The sequence below is a fragment of the Rhinatrema bivittatum genome, chromosome 8 (genome assembly GCF_901001135.1).
Source record: "Rhinatrema bivittatum chromosome 8, aRhiBiv1.1, whole genome shotgun sequence".
NCBI lineage: Eukaryota > Metazoa > Chordata > Amphibia > Gymnophiona > Rhinatrematidae > Rhinatrema > Rhinatrema bivittatum.
The window spans coordinates 6975157-6996579 of NC_042622.1; the positions used below are offsets into that span (position 1 = coordinate 6975157).

The following is a 21423-nucleotide window of genomic DNA, read 5'->3' on the forward strand; positions in this document are numbered from 1 at the left end:
CACTGACGTCAGGCTAACCGGTCTGTAGTTTCCCGGATCGCCCCTGGAGCCCTTTTTAAATATTGGGGTTACGTTAGCTATTCTCCAGTCTTCAGGTACAATGGATGATTTTAATGATAGGTTACAAATTTTTACTAATAGATCTGAAATTTCATTTTTGAGATCCTTCAGAACTCTGGGGTGTATACCATCTGGTCCAGGTGATTTACTACTCTTCAGTTTGTCAATCAAGCCTACCACATTCTTCTAGGTTCACTGTGATTTGGTTCAGTCCATCTGAATCATTACTCATGAAAACCTTCTCTGATATGGGTACCTCCCCAACATCCTCTTCAGTAAACACCAAAGCAAAAAAATGATTTAATCTTTCCGCGATGGCTTTATCTTCTCTAAGTGCCCCTTTAACCCCTCGATCATCTAACGGTCCAACTGACTCCCTCATAGGCTTTCTGCTTCGGATACATTTTAAAAAGTTTTTACTGTGAGTTTTTGCCTCTACGGCCAACTTCTTTTCAAATTCTCTTAGCCTGTCTTATCAATGTCTTACTTTTAACTTGCCAACGTTTATGTATTATCCTATTTTCTTCTGTTGGATCCTTCTTCCAATTTTTGAATGAAGATCTTTTGGCTAAAATAGCTTTTTTCACCTCCCCTTTTAACCATGCCGGTAATCGTTTTGCCTTCTTTCCACCTTTAATGTGTGGAATACATCTGGACTGTGCTTCTAGGATGGAATTTTTATTTATTTATTTATTTTTAAACGACCACGTCTCTTGCACACTTTTTACCTTTGTAGCTGCTCCTCAGTTTTTTTCTAACAATTTTTCTCATTTTATCAAAGTTTCCCTTTTGAAAGATTAGCACAAGAGCCGTTGATTTGCTTACTGTCCCCCTTCCAGTTAATTCAAATTTGATCATATTTGATCTGCATTGATCACTGCTGGAAACAGGATACTGGGCTTGGAGAACCAGCGCTCTGACCCAGTGTGGCAAATCTTATGTGCTTATACTTTTTCTTCCTTCACTAAGACTACAGTTGAACTTACAAAGAGTTTTCCCCATGTTTTATCAATTTCTGTGCCACCTTTTCCATCCAATTCTTCCAGGGAAAAGTTTACTTGCTGATTTAGAGCACTTATCTTCAATGCAACCCTTATCAGAGATACATCAGAAAAAACAGTTTAATGTTACATGCAATCAACACCCAAAAATAGGAAAAGTGTTCCTTTCAAATTTAGCTTGAAATAAAAATCCATTCTTAAACTCAGCTTTGAATGCTAGATAAATGTTCAGCATTTACTATTAAAAACCTTGATTATGCAGATGTCTCTTCAACCAAATTCAATGTCTATTATTCCACAGTTGTGACCAGAGCTCTGCAGTCTACAAGTGTCAAGGATGAAACCAAATTGTGTCAGACTGATCACTGATCTTAGTTTCCTCAAACTGTGCATAGTTAAAAAATAAATAAATAAAAAATGTGACACTTTCAAACAGTAATAAAATCCAACACATTAACAATCCTTGTAAACGTATCATAATCAAAGAAACAGATAGCTGACACAGAACATTCTTGACCTCCCATCATATGAATACTTAAGCTCTATACACTACCATAGGAATTTGTATTAAATGGGCTCTCCAAACAAAATTTGCTGATGGCCACAGAGTGCAACTACCAGCCTATTACTGGTATCCACATTGACCATGTCTAAAAACACTCAACTAGGAGCGAGTGCTGCTCTCCACAATCGATGTCTAAATCACCACGGAGAAGCAGAGAAATTAATTCAGTCTCAAAGCATGCAAATTTTTTGAATATACAAATGTTTTTATTCATTGAGTCGGCAACTCCATTGCTCAAAAGTACAGAATTTACTCAACACCGGGTCCCCCGACACGGACCTGTGTTTCGCCAAACGCGGCTGCGTCGGGGGGGAACAGTGAATTCTTTATGGTATTCAAACTAAAATTAAAAAGAAAAAACTATTAGAGTATTTAAATTAGAGACTGAAAACAACAAGGATCCTGTATTATTAATATAACACTGGTGGTAACTTTTGTAATTTATACCCGCGGGAAAGAAACAAACAGTGCTTATATAAAATAGTAGGAAAATTCAGACGGAGTTTAGCTTAAATTAAGAGGCACCCACACGGACACACAGATCAAACCTTAAACTCTGCAAGGAGCTATCCTTGCAGAATTTAACTGTTTTTGAACATCCTGGATCTCATGCTAAATATAGTTTGAATTTTAATTCAACATGTCAAACTAAAGGTGTGATTTATACAATTGTATGTCCGTGTGCAAAACTATACGTGGGCAAGACGTCCCGCCAAATTCGAACTCGCATCATCGAACATCGTTCGAACATAAAAAATAGCAGAGAAACAGCCCCTTTAGTTGCACATTGGACGTCTATGGGACACACTGAATCTGATATTAAATTTTATGTTCTTGATGTAGTTCTGCCACCATCACGAGGAGGTTGCTTTTCTGATATATTAGCACGCAGGGAACAAAAATGGATTTTTAAATTGAATAGTCTTACCCCTGTGGGACTCAACAATGAAATTGAGTGGCAGTATTTTCTTTGACAGATTGCTGCTGTCCCCTGGACGTGCTTAACTTTGATTGGCTGGCTGTTACCTAGGTAACTCGTTTCGGATTGGTTAGATTTTTGGCGCCAATTCTGACACTTTAAATATCGAGTAATGCCGGCGTTCTGGGCGCTCCTTGCCGAAAACGCCGTCTAAATTTCTGAAGTTTTAAAGGTAACCTGCTCGTGTTCTTGATACACATCTAGAATTTTTTATATACTCAGACTGTTGAAATCTAAAAGGTTCACTTTTTAAGTAGATTGATTTCCTTCACTGTATTGTTTGAAGTCTGTCGATTTTCCACAAGTTTATTAGATGTATATATAATATAACTTGCTGTCATGTCAAGGATAGCTCCTTGCAGAATTTAAGGTTTGATCTGTGTGTCCGTGTGGGTGCCTCTTAATTTAAGCTAAACTCCGTCTGAATTTTCCTACTATTTTATATAAGCACTGTTTGTTTCTTTCCCGCGGGTATAAATTACAAAAGTTACTACCAGTGTTATATTAATAATACAGGATCCTTGTTGTTTTCAGTCTCTAATTTAAATACTCTAATAGTTTTTTCTTTTTAATTTTAGTTTGAATACCATAAAGAATTCACTGTTCCCCCCCGACGCAGCCGCGTTTGGCGAAACACGGGTCCGTGTCGGGGGACCCGTGTTGAGTAAATTCTGTACTTTTGAGCAATGAAGTTGCCGACTCAATGAATAAAAACATTTGTATATTCAAAAAATTTGGATGCTTTGAGACTGAATTAATTTCTCTGCTTCTCCGTGGTGATTTAAAAACACTCAACTAACATTAGTTTTGTCCTTTACCTGCAGTGGCAGAAAATCCATCATTTGAGAAATGATGTAGTATATAATTGTAAATATACCACTGACTTCAGAAAGAAGAGAAGAAAAGGGACAAACTTTTAAGCACAACATTTGCATTATTGGGGAACTTTACTCTGCTTATTACTGTAGTTAACCCTTTAAGCAAATAAGGCATATTTTTACATGTATAGTGTAGATGTGAGAGGAACGAAAGAAATAAGAAAATAAATTAACAGCACATACTTGGATCCAAAGTTAGCAAAATTACAATTTCTATGAAAAAGATTAGCTCTCACCTGATGGATCACGAACGTTGAATGGCAAACCTGCAGCAGATATGAAAGATGGCATTGGAGAGCTAGCTCTGCTATCATCCTCCACTTGTTGGGTAATGTGGCGCACAGTTTCCTTATTTTTGCGATTCTTTCTGCGGCCTGAAGGCTGCCAGCCATCCCCTACATTCTGTTCTGAGAAAGCAGCCCCGGAATTATCTTTGCCAGGATGCAATTCACTTCCTGCATAATGGGACGGCGAGATCTGCTCCTCTTTGATACGCAGAGAGCCATAACCCAAGTCACTGTACCACAACGACTGGGATGAAATGTCATCATGGCTGTCTGTTTTTGCTTCCTGATCTTCTTTCCCGTAGCTGCTACCTCCTTCATGACAGCTGGCAATGGCCGAATCCCCAGATGAATTGGCTGGACTTGTGCGCCGTGCCAACCAAGGAGAAATACTCCTGCCAGCTACAACTGCAGAAATCAATGCATCAGTACTACTGCTTGAAGGTGCACCAATGTCATAATCAGCAAGTTCATCTGAAGTCTCAGACTTTATGCTTATGTCAAGAGCTGCTTTTATGAAATTGTGGCAGGCTTGAACTATGTCAGTCATCTGAAGGTAACTAGCAGCTGACATCACCTCAATGACGTTTTTGCTCGTTAGTGCCAGGTGTGCAGAATACATAAAATCAATGATAGCTTTGAAGCCCTGTGCAGTGACAATGTCTAAATGAGTAACCGTTGCCTGGTCAGAAGTCTTCTGTACTTGACAGTACAATGTCTTGAAATAGCGACTGCTCCCCAGCAGTACATTTTTGTGTGCCTTAAAGATCTTGCCCTCAACAATGATGCAAACATCACAAAGGATGCCATGTTGTCTCTGCTCATTGAGCTCCCGTAGCAAGTGTCTGTAGTGAGATGCAATTTCCATATCTTCCTTTCGGTTATTCATTGGTGAATCTTTTTTTGTACTTCTTTTCCACAAACACTGAAGAGAAAGAAGAAAATTTAACAGTGTCAAATTCACACAAGTCCTTCATAAATCATACTAAGGGAATGACCAAGGAAAAATGACACTGAGTTCAGTACAGAATTTTTCTTCAATATATTCCACACATCTCCCAATGTGCAGACTTTCAGTTAAAGACAACATTAAAGAACTCTGTTCTGAAGAGACAAATCAGCAACTACAACATTAAGACCCAAAGAGAATTACCTTTGAGTTTTAAAGTCAGATCTTCTATTTAAGATCATCAATTTGATAAAATGGTTAAATTATGTTCAATATACTGAGTCATTTTACTTTAGGAAAAGAACAAACAAAAAAAAAAAAAAAAAGACAACCTCTGCTGCATAAAATGACGACTAATAGATACAGGTCAGCGAGCTTTCATCCACACACGTTTTGGGCTACCACTGTCCCTGTGTAATACAGATTTTGTATTCTCACAAAATCCCTGGCTCCTTCCCACCAACAACTAAAGAGAGGTTGTTCTGTATGCAACAAGATGAGCATCTTCAGCTCTCAGGCATCTCCTGCACACTTCAAATCAATAAATCACTTGGCTGGCCTCATCTGAGAAACAGATTTTGTAATTCTCCATCACGTATGTTGTCACATGAGGACACATTCAAAGTAGGCACTCCTGACATGCACATTTTTTCATAAGATTAGTAGCAGTAATGGGTCTTAAATCTATTTACATTTAGATAAGGACTTCAATGTTACTTACAAAATTGTTCACCATCTGACCAGAGAGTTTTGAACAAAAAAGGTTGTCGGGGTACAATTGTTCAACGAGATTATGAACATCACAGAACAGAGAAGTATGAGGATGGCAAATGCATTTGAAAAGGAGGCCTACTTTACACACCAAGCCAACTTAAATTAAGCTGAATACAGCCTGACAATCAAGTGAAAATGTTTAAGAGTTGTATATATATAGTTAAGGGAAATGTATATTAACAGCTGCAAGAAGAAAATGATATCAAGTCAAAATTATCAGTATGCAATTCAGTTCTCCCATTTCCACTGACAGACCAGTTGCACTTTATAATTGTCCTAACTCTAATGCCACATAATTAGGAACAGATTACTAATTGCAGCACTCATTTTCTGATGAATACACACAGCTTTCTATTATTCCACTATATTCCAGCTGAAAAATATGCAAACAAGAGTTGTAGTGCCAAGCAGCTTGCATTAGTGAATTTACTAATACAGTAACATTTGTATATAATATTTTAAACTGTTTATGCACATTTAATATGAGTTATGTCAAACTTAATATGTATTAAAACGCTACATATTACAATAGTTTTGATGTTATAACTGAGTGAATGGGCAATACACATAAGAAAACAATGAAATAAACTTATAATTCCTTATATTAAGGAATTATAATCACATTGTACATTGTTGTCTTCTTGTTATGACCTCCTATTGATTTCTTGTTGTTTAATCTATTCTCCTACTGCCTTAGGTTAACCCCCTGCCCAGTTTGCCTTCCCTGTTGAAATGTATTTCCAAACCTTCTGTTAACATGTGAACCGGTATGATGTCTCCACTAATACCGGTATATAAAAGTTTCTAAATAAATAAATAAATAAACCAAATAAAAATAGGAATGGCAGAAACCATGAAAAAAAAATCTTTTGTCTAGTGATGTTGCTTTAATGCACACACTACACTAGAAAGCACAGGTAGGAAAATATCTTTATAATGCTTTTTTCAGAGGAGTCTTCTAAATTGCATTTTTATATTATGAGTATGCTGCTTGGTTAATGAATGAGAAATTACTAGTTACCTGATAATTCCCTTTTCTTTACTATAAACAGGTGGATCCAGAACAAGTGGGTTATTCACCTCTACCAGCAGATGGAGATGGACATCACAGTATATATATACCCCTGCAATGATATCAGCCCGCCAGTATTCTTTGCAAAAGCCCACTGTGGTCAGACTAGCAAAAGCTTGATTAATAACAGATAACCATCTCAGTACTCAGCCAGCAAGAAACAAGGAGCTCAGACAAAGAATGTATCAACACTAGTCTAGGCACTGAACTAACACTTACTAGTAACCCCTGAAAAACATTGTAACACAGGACAATCATAGTACAATTATTCGGCAGCCAATGGCAGGAAGCTGGAGTCATCTGTCTATCCTAAGGAAAAGGAAAATTATCAGGTAAGTAGTAATTTTTCATTTCTTAGCATCTAGACAGATGAATCCACAACTAGTGGGATGTACCCAAGCTACTCCTGAATAGGGCGGGAGGCTGCCCGCAATCCAGTCAGAACCGTATGTACGAAAGCTGCGTCCTCCTGGGCTTGCACATCCAGACGATAATACCTGGAAAAAGTGTATAAGGAGGACCACATCCCAGCTCAGCTTAGCAAATGTCGATGGGAGACAATCTAACTTCTGCCCATGACACTGCCTGAGCCCTAGTGGAATGAGCTCTAACCTGACTAGGCAACGGCTGCTCAGCATTCACATATGCAGCCGCCACTACCTCCTTAATCCAGTGAACTATTGTAGCCCGTGAAACCAGCTCGCCCTATTTACATCCACCGTGAAGGACAAACCGGCGATCCATCTTCCTGAAAGGTTTAGAAACCTCCAGTTGCCTCACGATATGTCTCTTGATATCCAAGGGCTGCAACAGGCGATATTACTCTGCATATCTTTCCCTATCCAGAGACAGTAGTGAAATGGACTGATTCAAGTGAAAATCCGAGACACTTTTGGCAAAAAGGAAGGAACAGTACACGCAGCTGATTCACTCGAAGGAACAGCTCCCAGCTCAGATAATCTATGCACAGAATAAATCCCCACAAGAAAACACTGTTTTCAATGTCAGCAACTGCAAGGAAAGGTAATGCAACGGTCAAAATGTAGGACCTGCTAAGAAATCCAAAACCAGATTAAGACTCCACAAGGGCACCAATAACTGCAAGGGAGGACAAAGATGCATCACTCCTTTCAAGAAACGGGCCATATCTAGATGAGCCGAAAAGGGACCACCATTCACCTGATCCCTGAAACAAGAAAAGCCGCTACCTGTACCTTCAAGGAATTAAGGGCCAACCCTTTACTCAATCCATCCTACAAAAATTCCAAAATGAGCAGGAACTTAACTGAATGAGGAAGCACCCCTCAATCTTCAAACCAAGCCTCAAACACTCACCAAACCCACACATGGGCTAAGAAAGTGGGAGCACCGAGAGGAGAGGATCACCTTGCTGGTGGCTGAAAGGAATCAGTGAGTTTTTGCTTGGGACACCGTCTTTTTTTTTTTTTTAAAGTATTGGGGCAAAGTTAACTATTTGGTAATATTATTTAGTGTGTTTGTGCGTTTAATAGTCAGTAAGGCAGCGAATAAACAAGTTAGACTGTTTGTATTTTTAAATAGTCAGTAAGGCAGCTAGTAAGCAGGTAACGGTGGTGGGGCTGCTTGGCAATAGTGATCATAATATGATCAAATTTGAATTAATGACTGGAAGGGGGACAGTAAGCAAATCCACAGCTCTCGTGCTAAACTTTCAAAAGGTAAACTTTGATAAAATGAGAAAAATAGAAAAAAACTGAAAGGAGCAGCTACAAAAGTAAAAAGTGTGCAAGAGGCATGATCATTGTTAAAAAAAATACCATCCTAGAAGCAAGTCCAGATGTATTCCACACATTAAAGGCGGCAAAACAATTACCGGCATGGTTAAAAGGGGAAGTGAAAGAAGCTTCCCCTTTTGAATGAAGATCTTTAGCCAAAAGATCTTCATTCAAAAAATTGGAAGAAGGATCCAACAGAAGAAAATAGGATAATGCATAAGCGTTGGCAAGTTAAATTTAAGACATTGATAAGACAGGCTAAGAGAGAATTTGAAAAGAAGTTGGCCGTAGAGGCAAAACCTCACAGTAAAAACTTTTTAAAATATATCCGAAGCAGAAAGCCTATGAGGGAGTCAGTTGGACCGTTAGATGATCGAGGGGTTAAAGGGGCACTAAGAGAAGATAAGGACATCGCGGAAAGATTAAATGATTTCTTTGCTTCAGTGCTTACTGAAGAGGATGTTGGGGAGGTACCCATACTGGAGAAGGTTTTCATGGGTAATGATTCAGATGGACTGAATCAAATCACGGTGAACCTAGAAGATGTGGTACTGTCGGGCCGAAAACCGGACGCTCAATTTTGCCGGCGTTCGGTTTCTGAGCCCGTGGCTGTCAGCGGGCTCGAGAACCGACGCCAGCAAAATTGAGCGTCGGCTGTCAAAACCGCTGACAGCCGCCACTCCTGTCAAAAAGGAGGCGCTAGGGACACGCGCTAGTGTTCCTAGCGCCTCCTTTTGCCCGGATCTACCGCCAGGCCTCATTTAAATACTGCATCGCGCGCACCGGAAGAGCAGGCGTTCGCCCGCTCTCCCGCAAACTTTACTGTATCGGCCCATATGGGTGGAAATAGAACAGGCTATAATTGGAGGCCCACCTTTATACTCAGTTTTGGTCTGGGGGGTTTACCTCTCGGGATCTCTCGAATTTCCCTCTGCCTTTTCACTGCACTTACACCATCTGGAAACGATGGAACGTTGGTGTGATAATTGACACGGAACTCAGCCTTAAACACCACATATCACAAAACGTTAAAGAAGGGTACACTAAACTTATGGTTCTCAGGAAACTAAAACCATTACTAACTCCCACAAACTTTCGAACTATTCTTCAAGCACTAATATTTGCAAGCACCGATTACTGCAACACCCTGTTTCTAGGACTACCATACACAACTTTAAGACCACTCCAAATACTACAAAACTCTGCTGCTAGAATTCTTACTGGTAAGAGAAAAACAGATTACTGAAACTCTTGCAGAATTACACTGGCTACCCATTGAACATAAGAGTAAAATACAAAACACTTTGCATAATTCATAGACTAATTCATGACGAAAAAGCAGAGTGGCTGAACACAGCACTGCGTGTCCATGTCCCACATCGAAATCTTAGATCAGCTAACAAAGCCCTCCTAACCATTCCTTCTGTAAGGACAGCAAGACTAACCCAGATCAGAGAGAGGGCATTGTCCTTGGCAGGACCTGTACTATGGAACACCATGCCCCTAGATATTAGACTACATAAAAATTTCAAGCTTTTTAAAGAGAGCTTAAAAACCTGGCTGTTTAAACAAGCATTTTACAAAAGAGATCAGAGAATAGAAGATATATAAAGCAGGCGGTAGAACATCAGCACTCAGCTCAATAAGTGCCTACTTTTTTTACTTTTAATCCCACCACTAACATTAGAGAAATAATACAGTTCTAAAGAGATATACATGTAAATAAATCTGGTTCATGTATAAAAGTACAAGACTTATTACATTAATCAAATAGCCTTTATTATGAAATTATGTAACCGAACCTAAATGGCACTTTTATAGAACGTATTACCATATACATTTTTAACATTACTTTTGTGCCTTTTTGTAAACCATTGCGATGGTATAGAAAAGATTTTAAATAAATAAAAATGGAGGCAGAAATTGGTGGGACCGTCAATATTCTGATCTACCTTTACTCAGGAATATGGATGATTTCTCAATTGGATTGACTAACCCGGTCTTCAAACGCTGGGCAGAGCGAGGCCTTACTAGCTTGGGTCAGGTGTGGTGTATGGAGATGCTATCTTTTGGAGAGCTTCAGCATACATATGCTCTACCAACTGCGGACTTTCTCGCCTATGCTCAGTTACGACATTTTATTTTCACAAAAGGGGTTGTCTCTGACAGGCAATTGGGATGTACGACATTTGAAGGTTATTGCATCTTGGCAGGGAAATTGCAGAAAAGTATCTCCAAGGTCTATCAACTGCTGGTGGGAGGTGACTTTCTAACAGCCTCTCATTTGGGGGCATGGGAAACAGATTTGCATCTTCACTGGGACCGGGGTCAATGGGAGGAATGTTTTTGATTTTTGGGACAGACTTCAATGTCAGGTGCTATGATGGAGAATAGATATAAGCTGTTATACCGCTGGCACTATTCCCTGGCTAAACTTGCATGGTGGTTCCCGGGAAGTTCCCCCTTGTGTTGGCGACATTGCTCTCAAGTAGGTTCCTTTCTACATACGTGGTGGCATTGCCCATATATACAACTATTCTGGCAGGAATGACAATGGGTATTAAATACCACCCTGGGGTTTCAGGTTCCACTTCGAGCAGAGATTTGGCTTATGGGGTTTCCATATATGGTGTTCTCAGATGAACAAGCGACCGGGGCTCGTATGTTAGTGGCCGCTCACTGGAGAGTAATGCAGCCTCTTCTTCAGGAGCCAGAAACATTATGATCATTAAACCGTTGTGATGCTAACACATGTGTTCTGGGTATGTCCGTTAGTGCAAAGATATTGGCGACAAATTCAAGGGTATTTGGAACTCCTGCTGAGTGTACGACTACCTTACTCCCCATATTTGTGGCTTTTTCATTGTGTGACTCAACATTTGCTTTCCAGCGTTGGTCATCGAACTCTTTTAAAGAAAGCAGGTCTGGTGGGGAAAAAGGTCATTTTAATTTTTTGGCAGGAACAGAAGGGTCCATCCTTTTGGGCCTGGCGACTTCACTTTCATCGTCTCATGCAATTTGATAACCTGGCAGCGCACTCCTCAACGGGACAACGTCGCATTTTTCTACAGACTTGGGACTCATACCTGCAACAACTACCCCACAGGGCTCGCAGCTTGGTGCTGAATGGATAATTGCCATTGGTGACTTAACCCGGACATTTTTCGATAGGGCACTAGGTCTCAAGAGGGTTTGGGGTGAGGGGGGGAGGGGAGGGGGGGACCAATTACTGACTGAAAATGTTCGAGTGTTTGTTCATATTTCCAGCCTGGTGTATTGTTTGCTAGTCCTCCTTTGGGGCTCTCTGTGTTGTTACCATGCTGTCTTTTTGACTGTTGTGCTGATTTTGTACACTCAAATATATTGAACATAAACCGTTTTGATGTATATTATGAACGACGGTATACAAGAATCTTAAAAATAAATAAATTTGATTTTCTAGTATTAATATAGGCGGAGACTCTCTGTGGTGGGAGGGGTGGGGGGAGTGGATGGAGGAGGTGGGAGATTATGGTAGGATTTGAACAAGATATCGATCGGAGTAGACTGAATTTGGGTTTATGGATTGTATGCTTTACAGGTCTGAACCTGTATATTAGCTATTTTCTGTAACAGATCCGAACCTTGATGTTAAGGCTATTATTTGGTTGCTCTGTAGCTTTGTATGAGTTTACAATAAACACAAAATTTCAAACAAACAAAAAAAAAGCCAGTCCAAAAGTCTACAGTAGATAGAAATGATTTAAGCCTTTGCAAAAGATGTAATTTATAAATAAGGCCTTTTTAAACATAGAAATGACGGCAGAAGACCAAATCGGCCCATCCAGTCTGCCCAGCAAGCTTCACTCTTCTTTTTTCTCATACTTATCTGTTTCTCTTGGCTCTTAGTAACCTTTGGTTCTATTTCCCTTTCACCCCCACCATTAATGTAGAGAGCAGTGATGGAGCTGCATCCAAGTGAAATATCAAGCTTGATTAGTTAGGGGTAGTAACCGCCGCAATAAGCAAGCTACACCCATGTTTATTTGTTTACCAAGACTAAATAATTCAGACTATGTTATTAGCCCTTATTGGTTGTTTTTCTTCTCCCCTGTTGTTGAAGCAGAGCGCTATGCTCTTGAGACAGACCCCTCCCCCTTAGTAGAGGAAATCACAACCCTCATCAAACTGGACGCTCCAGCAATTATCCTAGGAGATTTTAATCTGCATGTGGACAATCCTACCCCATCATCCAGCTGTGAATCCTTTCTCTCTGCCCTCTCAGCCCTGGGTTTCAAACAACTAGTTACCAAACCCACACACAAAGCAGGCCACACGCTGGATCTTATCTTTATTAACCCAGGCATCAAACATTCTTCACGCCTCAAAAGCAAGAAGGTCCCTTGGTCTGATCACTCACTTATCTCAACCGCATTCTCATTGAACAAACCCTCCACCTCCAAAGGGCCCTCACCATCTTTCCCATACAGAAGATCCTGCTCTACAGAAGACCTCAGCTCCCACCTAGCCTCTCAACTTCCATCCATTGATCTCTCAAACCCGAACACAGCTCTCCGCTCTTGGAAAGCCATCACAGATTCCATAGCCGACAAGCTATGTCCGCTAGCAACCAAAAAATCACTCCCAAACGCCTCCAAAAGACAACCATGGTTCACGGAAGAACTAAGAAAGCTAAAACAAAATCTAAGACAGAAAGAGAGCGACTGGCGCAAATCCCCAAGCACCAATACACGATCCATCTACAAAGCCACCCTCCATCAATACAAGTCAACTACCTCTAAATCCAAAAGGGACTACTATGCATCCAAGATTCACCACTTAATCTTCGACGCAAAAGCCCTCTTCGCCTATGTCTCCAATCTCACCCAAATCATCCCACAGGAGATTCCCAACGACCTAGCACAACCCAAAGCTGAAGAACTTGCTCTTCATTTTCACAACAAAGTCAACAGCCTTCTAACTCATCTGCCTTCTAATCCCACCGACCCTGCTCTTTACCAGTCTCTTCAACAATCATCCCTCAACAACAATGGTCTGGAAACACTTGAACCCATCTCTATCTTAGAGATACAAACTCTTATAAGAAGAATGAAACCTTCCTCCCATCCTTTGGATACTATCCCCACCAAACTGCTCCTGGCCATCCCTGACTCCATCGCTAAAACCTTGTCGGACATCATAAACTGCTCACTCTCCCAAGGACTATATCCTGACGACCTCAAATTGGCCTCCATCAAACCTCTACTCAAGAAACCCAACTTGGATCCTAAAGACCCCAACAACTTCCGTCCTATCGCCAATCTCCCATTCATAGCCAAGATTCTAGAAAAAGTTGTCAATACTCAACTCTCCGAATACATAGAAGAAAACAAAATCCTATTCCAATCACAATACGGATTTCGCAAGTCACTGAACACAGAATCCCTCCTCATCTCCATGTCTGACTTCATATTAATGGGCCTTGACAAAGGCCAATCCTTCCTCTTAATTCTACTGGACCTATCAGCCGCCTTTGATACGGTCAATCATTCCATTCTCACTTCCATTCTGGCTTCTATAGGTATCTCAGGCACAGCTCTCTCATGGTTTAAATCTTTTCTCTCCAACAGAGGCTTCAAGGTTAAGATACAGAACAAAGAATCTTCACGAATGGACGCATCCATAGGTGTCCCCCAGGGCTCCTCACTGTCACCTACACTCTTTAACATTTATCTTTTACCTATCTGCCAACTCCTCTCCAACCTTAACCTCAAACATTTCCTCTACGCCGACGACATCCAGATCGTGATACCCATTAAAGAATCTTACACAAAAACATTGGTTCACTGGGAAAACTGTCTCTTCGAAATTAACATCTCCTGGCTAACCTAAACCTAGTTTTAAACTCCTCTAAAACAGAACTGCTTCTCATCTCCCCAGATAATAATGCCATCTCTAATCCTCCAACTATCCCAACTACTACACAGGTGAGAGATCTAGGAGTATTAATTGATAACCGGATGAACCTTAAAGCTTACATCAACAGAACCACCAAGGACTGTTTCCACAAACTCCAAGTTCTGAAAAGAATTAGACCACTCTTCCACACTCAGGACTTCAGAACCATTCTACAAGCTATCATTTTTTCTAAGATCGATTACTGTAACTCTATCCTTCTCGGCCTACCTTCCTCCTATACTAGACCCCTCCAGATGTTACAAAACGCTGCGGCAAGATTACTGACAAACTCCAGGAGGAGGGACCATATATCTCCAATCCTAAAAGATCTCCACTGGTTGCCTGTTCACTTTAGAATCCTCTACAAATCTCTTTCCATAATATACAAAACCATCCATCAACACACCCCACTCGACTTACAAGTCCCATTCCAAATTTATAACTCCTCCAGACCAACAAGAGACACACTCAGAGGATCTCTTCAAGTGCCCCCAGCCAAAACTACCAAACACATTACCTTGAGAGATCGGGCCTTTTCAACAGCCGGCCCCCTTCTATGGAACTCCATCCCACCGGACCTTAGACAGGAGCCCAGCCTCCCAACCTTCAGGAAGAGACTTAAGACCTGGCTGTTTAAAAAAGCTTTCCCGGACACCGATTAATTCTATTCAGCCAGATTCTACCACTTCCACATGTAAAAATGTTATTACTAATGTAAATACCTATACCTAATGTTATTCTCTTTCTTTTCTTCTCTCCTCCCAGTTCTATTACCTTGTTATTTGTAACTGCTTCCTTCTACACAAATAGGTTATTGAATTGTTTACTGTACACCCCTGTTATATGTAAACCGGCATGATGTGTTTGCAACATGAATGCCGGTATATAAAAAATTTTAAATAAATAAATAAATAATAAAATGCTGGATATGCGTGAAGTATTAGTTTTACTTCTCCCCTGCTGTCGAAGCAGAGAGCTATGCTGTATATGCATTGAAAGTGAAGTATGCATTGAAAGCCACATTATCAACAAATATTGAATAAGCCTGATAATTGGTAATACCTATAGCCTTTGAACTCTCCGTTAATTTTACATACTCTTACCCACCCCTGGGTTTTTGTTTTGTTTTTTTTTAATTTGGAGATGGCAGCCCTCCATCCTTCCGCTCCGTGAAGGTGGAACACCAACCACTGGCATCCCGCTCCGTGAATGCCTCTGTGGCTACTGCCGCTCCGTGCAGTGTTTTGCTGCCTCCTCTTTATACATGTCCTCTAGACTTGATGGACCTTATCTGTTACTCTTGGCTCTTAGTAACCTTTTGATTCTATTTCCCTTCTACCCCCACCATTAATGTAGAGAGCAGTGTTGGAACTGCCTCTAAGTGAAATATCTAGCTTAATTAGTTAGGGGTAGTAACCGCCGCAATAAGCAAGCTATACCCATGTTTGTTTACCAAGACTAAATAAATCAGACGTTGTTTTTTTCTGTATATAGATCTACTTTTCTTCATTCCCCCTGCCGTTGAAGCAGAGAGTTATGCTGGATATGCATTGAACGTGAAGTACCAGGCTTATTTGGTTTGAGGTAGTAACCGCTGTAACAAGCAAGCTACTCCCCGCTTTTTTTGTGAATGCAAATCTTTTTCCACGTTTCCTCTTGCCATTGAAGCTTAGAGCAATGTTGGAGTCGCATTAACCGTGTGTGTGTTTATTGAATAAGGGTATTATCTCCAGGCAGTAGCCGTCATTCCCGCGAGACACCCACTCTTCATTCACGTCCTCTAGACTTTATGGATCCACAGTGTTTATCCCACGCCCCTTTGAAGTCCTTCACAGATCTGGTCTTCACCACTTCTTCCGGAAGGGCATTCCAGGCATCCACCACCCTCTCCGTGAAGAAATACTTCCTGATATTTGTTCTGAGTCTTCCTCCCTGGAGCTTCAAATCGTGACCCCTGGTTCTGCTGATTATTTTCCGATGGAAAAGATTTGTCGCTGTCTTTGGATCATTAAAACCTTTCAAGTATCTGAAAGTCTGTATCATGTCACCTCTGCTCCTCCTTTCCTCCAGGGTGTACATATTTAGATTCTTCAATCTCTCCTCATAAGTCATTCGATGAAGACCATTCACCCTTTTGGTCGCCCTTCTCTGGACCGCCTCCATCTTGTCTCTGTCTCTTCGGAGATACGGTCTCCAGAACTGAACACAGTACTCCAGGTGAAGCCTCACCAAAGACTTGTACAAGGGGATAATCACTTCCCTTTTCTTACTCGATATCCCTCTCTCTATGCAGCCCAGCATTCTTCTGGCTTTAGCTATCGCCTTGTCACATTGTTTCGCCGACTTCAGATCATTAGACACTATCACCCCAAGGTCTCTCTCCTGCTCCGTGCACATCAGCCTTTCTCCCCCCCATCGAATACAGTTCATTCGGATTTCCACTCCCCATAAGCATGACTCTGCACTTCTTGGCATTGAATCTCAGCTGCCATATTCTTCGACCACTCTTCCAGCTTCCTTAAATCCCATCTCATTCTCTCCACTCCTTCCGGCGTGTCCACTCTGTTGCAGATCTTAGTGTCGTCCGCAAAAAGACAAACCTTACCTTCTATCCCGTCCGTAATATCGCTCACAAAGATATTGAACAGGACCGGTCCCAACACGGATCCTTGCGGTACATCGCTTAAACCGCTCTCTCTTCAGAGAGAGTTCCATTTACCATCACACATTGTCTTCTGTCCGTCAACCAGTTTGCAATCCAGGCCACTACCTCGGCACTCATTGCTAAGCTTCTCATTTTATTCACCAGTCTCCTGTGTGGGACCGTATCAAAAGCTTTGCTGAAATCCAAGTAGATGACATCAAGTGCTCTTCCTTGATCCAATTCCTTGGTTACCCAGTCAAAAAAGTCGATCAGATTTGTCTGACAGGATCTTCCCCTGGTGAATCCATGCTGCCTCTGGTCCATCAATTCTCCCGACTGTAGATAGTTCACTATTCTCTCTTTCAACATTGACTCCATTACTTTTCCCACCACCGAAGTGAGGCTAACTGGTCTGTAGTTACCAGCCTCTTCTCTGTTCCCCCTCTTGTGAAGCGGGACCACCAACGCTCTTCTCCAATCACTCGGCACCACTCCCGTTTCTAGGGATCTATTGAACAGGTTGCACAGCGGACCCGCCAGCACATCTGAGCTCCCTCAATATCCTGGGATGAATTTCATCAGGCCCCATGGCTTTGTCCACTTTCAGTTTCTCCAGCTCTTCCCATACATTTTCTACTGTAAATGGAGTTACATCTACTCCATTCCCATCCAGTTTCTTGTTAACTAGCGACGGTCCTTCTCCAGGGTCCTCTTTAGTGAACACAGAACCGAAGTATTCATTTAATATTTCTGCCATTTCTTCGTCACTCTCCACACATTGATCCTTTCCATCTTTCAATTTTGCTATACCACTTTGAACTTTTCTCTTTTCACTGATGTATCTGAAAAATGTTTTGTCACCTCTCTTTACCACCTTGGCAATCCTCTCTTCCACTTGACTTTTTGCCGTCTTGATTAATTTCTTCGTCTCCCTCAGTTCTACCAGATATTCTTCTTTGTGCTCCTCCCTTTGGGATCTTTTATATTTCTTGAACGCTGTTCTTTTAGCCTTTATTTTGTCAGCCACCTCCTTTGAGAACCAGATAGGTTTCATTTTTCTTTTGCTTTTCTAACATATAGATTAGTTGCCTTGGTAATTGCTCCTTTTAGATTGGTCCATTGTTGATCCACATCTCTCTCATTCTCCCAGCCTTTTAATTCTTCCTCCAGGTACTTCCCCATTAAATCAAAGTCCTTGTTTTTGAACTGCAAAACTTGGGTCTTTGTGCTTCTTTTCCGTATCCTTTTTGTGATATTAAACCATACCGTTTGATGATCACTGGTGCTGAGGTGGGCGCCCACCTGGACATCAGACACATTATCTCCATTAGTGAGTACTAAGTCTAGTATAGCTCCTTCTCTCGTGGGTTCCATTACCATTTGTTTGAACAAAGCTACTTGCAGGGCATCCACTATTTCTCTACTATTATTAGATTCTGCAGATGGGATTCTCCAGTCTACATCTGGCATATTAAAGTCTCCAACGATCACCACTTCTCCCTTCTTTCCTATCTTTTGGATGTCTTCAACCAGATCTCTGTCCAGCTCTTCCTTTTGGTTTGGAGGCCTGTAAACCACTCCGATAAAAATGGATGTCCCATCATTTTTTAGGTCAGCCCATAGTGCTTCTTCATTGCCCCATCTTCCTTTAACACCATAAATGTGAGACCAAGAAGATAGACCTGGTTCATAAATCATTCCTAAGTTTCTTAAATGGCTAACCTGGATCATATTTAAAGTATTTGATAACAAGGTCTTGCTCAGTAACATTGCTTGTATCTTATTCATATTTATGACTAATTGATTTTCATCCACTCTTCATTTCAAATACATATCTTGAAACCAGCTGTATGCTTTGAGTCTATGATGTAGAAACTAGGGCAAAAAATTTAATACACACATGTTTAAACTTAGCAAATGTTGCTTACCTGTAACAGGTGTTCTCACAGGACAGCAAGATGTTAGTCCTCACATATGGGTGACATCATCAGGATGGAGTCCAATCACAGAAAACTTCTGTCAAAGTTTCCAGAACTTTGACTGGCCCCTACTGGGCATGCCCAGCATGGCACCAACCCTGCAACCAGCAGGGGTCCCCCCTTCAGTCTTATTTGAAAGCTACAGGCAGTGCCGAAAAATAAAACAACAAAACATTACGAACCCAACACCGCAGGGTGGCAGGCGGGTTTCGTGAAGACTAACATCCTGCTGTCCTGTGAGAACACCTGTTACAGGTAAGCAACATTTCCTCTCTCACAGGACAAGCAGGATGGTAGTCCTCACATATGGGTGAGTACCGAGCTGAGGATGTCCGAACATGCACCAAATGTACCCAATGGCGTGCAACAGGCTCAACAACTGGGGTAGAATTTGGTAGAAGGCATCCTGAACCCCACTGGGCAGGCGGAAGGGTGTAGGTACGTCACGTTAGAAATAGGTTACGCAGGACAGACTTGCCGAAGATGGAATCTTGTCTTCTGGGTTTGTCCAAGCAATAATGGGCTGCAAAAGTGTGGAGAGAACTCCAGGTGGCAGCCTTGCAAATGTTAGGAAGCGGCACCGATTGTAGGTGTGCTACTGAAATCGCCATGGCCCTCACAGAGTGCGCTTTAACACGGTCTTGAAAAGGAATGCCTGCTTGCTGATAACAAAAAGATATGCAGTCCGCCAACCAGGAGGAGAGAGTCTGCTTACCCACAGGTTGCCCTAATTTGTTGGGATGGAAAGAGACGAATAACTGAGTGCTCTTCCTGTGGGCAACTGTACGGTCTAGGTAGAATGCTAGAGCCCATTTACAGTCAAGGGTATGCAGAGCCTGTTCCCTAGATTGGAATGGGGCCTGAGAAAGAAGGTAGTATGATGGATTGATTAATGTGAAACTCTGAAACTATCTTAGCTAAAAATTTAGGGTGAGTGCGGAGTACCGCCCGGTCCTGCAGGAGTTTAGTGTAAGGCGGATAGGTAACTAGGGCCTGTAACTCACTAACCCTGCGAGCTGAAGTGATAGCCAAAAGGAAAATCACTTTCCATGTGAGATATTTTAGGTCACAGGAGTGAAGAGGTTTCGAATGGTGGTTTCATGAGCCGACCGAGAACCAGATTAAGGTCCCAAGAAGGGGCCAGAGGACGTAAAGGTGGCAAGCCCTTTAAAAATCGTGTTACGAAGGGTTGAACTGATATAGGAACATCCCCGACACCTTTATGGAAGGCGGCTACCGCACTGACATGCGTTCTGATTGAAGAGATCTTTAAACCCGACTCCAACAAATGCCAGAGATAGTCCAAAAACCTTGAGATTGCACAGGAAAAGGGATCAAGGGACTGCGAGGTGCACCATGATGTGTACCTTTTCTATTTATAGGAATAAGATTTTCTTGTGGAAGGCTTCCGTGAAGCAATCAGGACACGAGAAACCGAATCTGAAAGGTTAAGTGGTTGAAGGATTAACCTTTCAACATCCATGCCGTCAGAGACAAGGCCTGAAGATTGGGATGGCGTAGGCATCTGTTGTTTTGAGTGATAGGATGCGGGTCTGTTCCCAAGGGAATGTGCCTGCGGATGGAGAGATCCTGAAGTACTGGAAACCACACTTTGCGTGGCCAGTGAGGTGCTATCAGGATCATGGTTCCCTTGTCCTGACGTAACTTCCCCTATGAGGAAAGGCTGAAGAGGCTAGGGCTGTTCAGCTTGGAGAAGAGACGGCTGAGGGGGGATATGATAGAGGTCTTTAAGATCATGAGAGGTCTTGAACGAGTAGATGTGACTCTGTTATTTACACTTTCGAATAATAGAAGGACTAGGGGGCATTCCATGAAGTTAGCAAGTAGCACATTTAAGACTAATAGGAGAAAATTCTTTCACTCAACGCACAATAAAACTCTGGAATTTGTTGCCAGAGGTTGTGGTTAGTGCAGTTAGTGTAGCTGGGTTCAAAAAAAGGTTTGGATAAGTTCTTGGAGAAGGCCATTAATGGCTATTAATCAATTATACTTAGGGAATAGCCACTGCTATTAATGGCATCAGTAGCATGGGTTCTTCTTAGTGTTTGGGTAATTGCCAGCTTCTTGTGGCCTGGTTTTGGCCTCTGTTGGAAACAGGATGCTGGGCTTGATGGACCCTTGGTCTGACCCAGCATGGCAATTTCTTATGTTCTTAGGGAATGCATAGAGCAGACTGGCTGCCCACGAGAGGGAGAATGCATCTCTGGGCTGAGAGTGTTTGCTGCGAATGAGGGAGCAGTAACTGTCCACTTTGTGGTTCTGAGGGGACGCAAAGAGGTCTGTCTGGGGATAACCCCATTGTTGAAAGATGAAGTTCGCTACCGAGGGGTTGAGAGACCACTTGCGCGGTTGGACGACACGACTCAGTTTGTCTGCCAAGACATTATCCACTCCCAGCAAGTAGGTGGCTCTGAGGTACATCGAGTGGGAGAGTGCTTCCGCCCAAATCTACGCAGCTTCCTGACACAGAAGGAAGGAGCCTGTGCCTCCCTGCTTGTTGAAGTACCACATGGCCATCTGGTTGTC

General features: G+C 41.8%; 1 protein-coding gene across 9 annotated transcripts in view; it reads right to left on the reverse strand.

Annotated features, from left to right (window-relative positions):
• Positions 1-21423, reverse strand: part of ZBTB46 (zinc finger and BTB domain containing 46) — a 319443-nt gene that overhangs the window by 219276 nt on the left and 78744 nt on the right. For all 9 annotated transcript variants that reach the window (XM_029614419.1, XM_029614418.1, XM_029614421.1 and 6 more), the window contains one exon: positions 3720-4692. In XM_029614419.1, the coding sequence (XP_029470279.1) occupies positions 3720-4692 (973 nt within the window). The remainder of the gene's footprint in view (positions 1-3719; positions 4693-21423) is intronic.